Source organism: Eurytemora carolleeae, unplaced genomic scaffold (assembly GCF_000591075.1).
Source record: "Eurytemora carolleeae unplaced genomic scaffold, Eaff_2.0 scaffold284, whole genome shotgun sequence".
In the NCBI taxonomy this organism is placed as follows: domain Eukaryota; kingdom Metazoa; phylum Arthropoda; class Copepoda; order Calanoida; family Temoridae; genus Eurytemora; species Eurytemora carolleeae.
The window spans coordinates 102,102-106,671 of record NW_019396564.1 but is presented as its reverse complement, the minus strand read 5'-3'; the positions used below and the strand labels follow the sequence as shown (position 1 = coordinate 106,671).

The following is a 4,570-nucleotide window of genomic DNA, read 5'->3' as shown; positions in this document are numbered from 1 at the left end:
CTGATATCGTTTAATTCTTACATGAAACCCCTGTGAAATAATATAAAATTTGTCTTTATTTATACAAAACTGCAATAGTTCTTCACAATTTAAGGATTTTGTGAAATTTATAAAAACAAAAATAAAACCTTTAATGTCAATTCAAATGGAATTTTTAATACAAATTGTTAATGTATCATTATAAACTATTTTATCATATTGAGATTTTTCGAAAAAAGATTTTGGTGGATGTTAAAGCCAAATATTTTTTTTGGAGACCAAAATGCGGGAAGTGGAGACAGAATGGTGGAGTCACGGAACAGTTTCACGGGGCCTGGAGGTCAATATGTAAATCTGGAGGCTTGGAGGTCATTTTTGCGGGGCTCATGACGCCTCTGCACCCTCTCCCTTACCGTACTGCGTTAAAATGTAAACAATCTTATATTGTAAACAAAAGCCCGGTTTCTAAAAGATTTCTAAAGCCCCCAACTAAACTTTAGAGTATGTTGGTTTTTCTACCCTAGGTACTTCCAAACTTACGCTAAAGTAGAATAATCCATGGATTTTTAAAAACAATAAATGTTTATAGGTCGTCGTTGCTTATTGGGCTCAAAATAAAATAATCAGTGTAAAAACAACAACAAAAAATCCGTTTTTCTTAATTCTATTTTTGTCTAATATAGCTGGGGGGAAGGAGGTTGCCCTTAGAGCTGAGATAGAGGAGTGTGATACATGTCGATTATCCAACTTTTCAAAGCCTGCAAATTTAAAACATTAGAACTCTAACTTTTATGGTTGTGGTGTTAAAGAGGTTTTAAAAAAAGTACATTGGAAAGATGTTTTTTTTCACGTTTGACAAATATTTACATCCATTTTTCAAGAGCTTTTAAAATAAAGACATCTTAGGTATAAATAGTTTTATCAATAAAGAAGTTATTTTTTATTTTTTCGCCCTTACCATCATAAAAAAACATTTAGGAAAATTTTAAGTTAGAGGTATATTTTTTTTCATGAGCAGTCCTTGAAAATTTGGACTAAGGACATGTATCACTCTCCCCTATCTCAGCTCTAAGGGCAAATTCATGGGGGGTGGTACCCCCCCCCCCCCACCTATATTAGACAAAAATAGCCCAAACAGGATAGGGTTTAAGAAAAAAATATTTAAAATAAAGTAAAAAACTTTTTCAAAAAATGATTTCATCGCAATCATATATTCCGTTTTTCTAAACTATGAAATGAAATTTTTAAAAATGATTTCATTCGTTCTGCAAAATCATCTTTCATTTTTCATCTATTTCGTTCATTTTTACACTGAGAAATCATTCGTTCAGTAAAATCGTTCGTTCAATAAAATCGTAAAAAAAACTATTGTTTGTTCTTAAAAATCGGTTCTTCAGTAAAAAATCTTTAGAAATTTTGTTTGTTCAGTAAAAAAACGTTTTTTCACTTTTAAATTTGTTAGAATGATTTTAAATCGTTAGTTTTTTTATTTCTCTGAACAATTCCCTTTTCGTCCATTATTTTTTTTTGTCTCAAACGACACTATAGTTTACAGAAAATTTAGTTTTTTTGCACAATAATGATGTTCATCTCAAGATAACACTACTGTGAATACGCACTTTTGATGGAGAACCCACTCTTCGTTATGCAGTACATAAACATTACAGTACTCTACGTACTGTATACATGTTTGTAAACAAAACATGATCGATTTGTTTCTCAAATCCTTGCTCAAATCAGTGTTTGACTAATCAACCAGTGCTAAATGTTAAGGGACTAGAGTTGAATTTAACGTGTCTTTCTAGAACTGGCGTTTAATTATTCTAATTTCAAGAGTTTATTTTTGTTTAATATATTTTTTTATTAAAATATTAAAATAACAAATTTTTTCAGAAGGTTATATTTAATAAATATGTCGTGTTTTCTTCTGTTCTTTGCAGTGTTACAGGTAAGTTACAATTTCTCTTTTCTTGGTTTTAGTGTCAGCGTATAGCTTCAAGTAACGCTATACATGCAAATATTCGCTATACATGCAAATATTCGATATACACACAAATATTCGCTATACATGCAAATATTTGCTATACATGCAAATATTCGCTATACATGCAAATATTCGATATACACACAAATATTCGATAAACATGCAAATATTCTCTATACATGCAAATATTCGATATACATGCAAATATTGCAATGCATCATTCACAACTTTACCTTTAAGTATAAATTAAATATCAATGTTTTATAATTATAAGTATGGGGATCATATAATGTGTACTCTGTTATAATTCAATCTAGTTTAAATGCTTTGAAATACTTATTTTATGCCAAATTCTGAACATACAGTGTGCCGGACCCATACAACTGGATTAAGCAAACCGGGCTACAGTGTGCCGGACCCATACAACTGGATTAAGCAAACCACTTCAAGAGTCCAATGAATAAGAAACAAATTGTGCATTATGCACTGGCACAGTACAAAGACCGACTTCATAAGTTGATTTTAAGCTACTTCTAAAACCAATACAAATTCAAATACTCATTAAACTGCTCAAATATATTCTTCCTTTAACAATTTCACGGATTTCCACTACAAAATAGACAGAAGTAAAAGGTCAAACGTTGCATATAGTTCATATAGGTAAATTTAATGGCAAATTCAGCTATATGAATAATATACAACGTAATTTGCTATGGGCCTCTATATTTGCTACATATTCTCTACTATTTTTTTGTTCTCATTGTAGGTTTTGACGTGTGTGCATGGAAATAGTCCGGATTCTGTGATTTTCTCCAATCCACCAGAGCTTCTAAGGTTCTAAGTAGAAATTAGTATCACATTTGAATCTTTTATGTCAATTGTCAAGTTTTTAAAGAGATTGCAGAAGTAAACTGAAGTGAGGCATGTGTAATTTACAAGGGTACCCTTGAAATATTTGTCCTGATCAGAGATAAGAGAGTTACAGAGATCGATAATCAGCTAAATATGCGATATTTTCCAAAGCATGTTCTATTGTGTACACGACCAATCAGCAAACATCTGTATTCAGGGATATTTAAGGATCCTTTAGATATGGAACACAAAATCTTCAAAAATAAGACTGAGTTCATAAATGTTATGCATGTTTCATGTTTAAAATTGGAGCATTTTTTTAAAAGTTGTAAAACTTTTAAGATCTAGATATTTATTTATGTATCAAGGTTATTATAGTTTACAAGATTGTTAATATGGATTTAACACATAACTTTCTTGCGATGTTATCATGTACATACAATTATAAATCAATAAGGTCGAAATCTAATTTTTACAGATACATTTTTTTTACGTTTTTTCATGTCTGGATTGCTGGTAAATTTATATTCAAGTATTGATAAAGCAGCAGTTCGAGAGAAAAAACTACATTATATATTAAAGGATAGCATACTTTTATGAAATATGACTGGGAGATACTACAAACACAGTGTGTGTTATCTCTTATTGGAAAATGTAGCATTTTCCAATAATTTGTAGCTTTTGTAAAAGTTACAAAACTTAATCCCTGAATTGGTATTATGTTCAACAAGTGGCCGTGAGATGGCACTCTAAAAACCTATCGCAAAAACGTAGCATGTCGTTACAGCTGGAAAAAATGGATATCTCTGCACTTTGTTTAAATAAACAGCCGTTTAAAAAGCACTGTTATGAATCTGACATACCTCTCATTATCTCTTCAGCCCTTTGAATTATTCAGAACTATGTTCTCTTTGTTTCTTTAATTGTTCAAAAAATCTTAGGACTGGAAAGAGTCTGGAAGGAAACCAGAGAGAAACTCCAGAAGAGTAGGTTTTTTCCTAAATATTTTGAATAGTTTTATTTTGTGAAATAATTCCACAGGGTTACTACCCACCAAGGATGAGACTTTAATGGACGACATAAAACTCCTTTTCAGACTCTGAGGTTGACTTTTGAATGATTTGCCGAAGAAAGAAACTAATTTACAGCTGTAGGGATTCAACAATTTCTAAATGACTGACTCAACTCTGTACACACGGGCAGCCGTAGTACATTTGAATTTCCGAGTCGGGTCAACCTTTCCGGTCCCAGTTTGTACTGTACCCAGCTCTGTGGACAGGACTAGCCGGTGCAACAAGGTCGACGCGGTCAGGCTGTATGCTTCATATAGGTTGAATTTACTTTTACCAAAGGGGCAGATTTACGTGTACAGTCGTCTTTGAAGTCTCATCCTTTTTGGTTAATCTTTTATATAACTTTAAAGTAAATCTTCCCAGGCAGAGTTTGATTTGATGAATAATCATGGTTGAGCTATTTTCAGACTCGAGATGTTAAATTAGCAGTTTAACGATCTGTACTTTGTTTAACTACATTTAGTTTGATCAATTCCTAATCCCGAAATAGAACTACTGAATTTTCTAGTCGAGCTTATTTTTCATCAGACTTCAAAAATTGGAACAGCGCTTCAATGTTTAATGGAGTAAAACAGCCAACATATGATAATGTCGCAAGGTAATACTTTCTTTTTGCAATAATGGTCTAATTCAAATTCAGACCACTCGGATATTTCTTTGAAGGCTCGACCCCATGCAAATA

General features: G+C 31.9%; 1 protein-coding gene across 2 annotated transcripts in view; it reads left to right on the top strand.

Moving 5' to 3' along the window:
* The first annotated feature begins 1,876 nt into the window (after positions 1 to 1,876).
* Positions 1,877 to 4,570, top strand: part of LOC111705578 (uncharacterized) — a 6,956-nt gene continuing 4,262 nt past the window's right edge. For both annotated transcript variants that reach the window (XR_002766047.1, XM_023478168.1), the window contains exons 1-4: positions 1,877 to 1,927; positions 2,730 to 2,797; positions 3,757 to 3,801; positions 4,397 to 4,486. Coding sequence is in view for 1 of the 2 variants with exons in the window: in XM_023478168.1 (XP_023333936.1) it covers positions 1,892 to 1,927; positions 2,730 to 2,797; positions 3,757 to 3,801; positions 4,397 to 4,486 (239 nt within the window). In the remaining variant the exon portion in view is untranslated. The remainder of the gene's footprint in view (positions 1,928 to 2,729; positions 2,798 to 3,756; positions 3,802 to 4,396; positions 4,487 to 4,570) is intronic.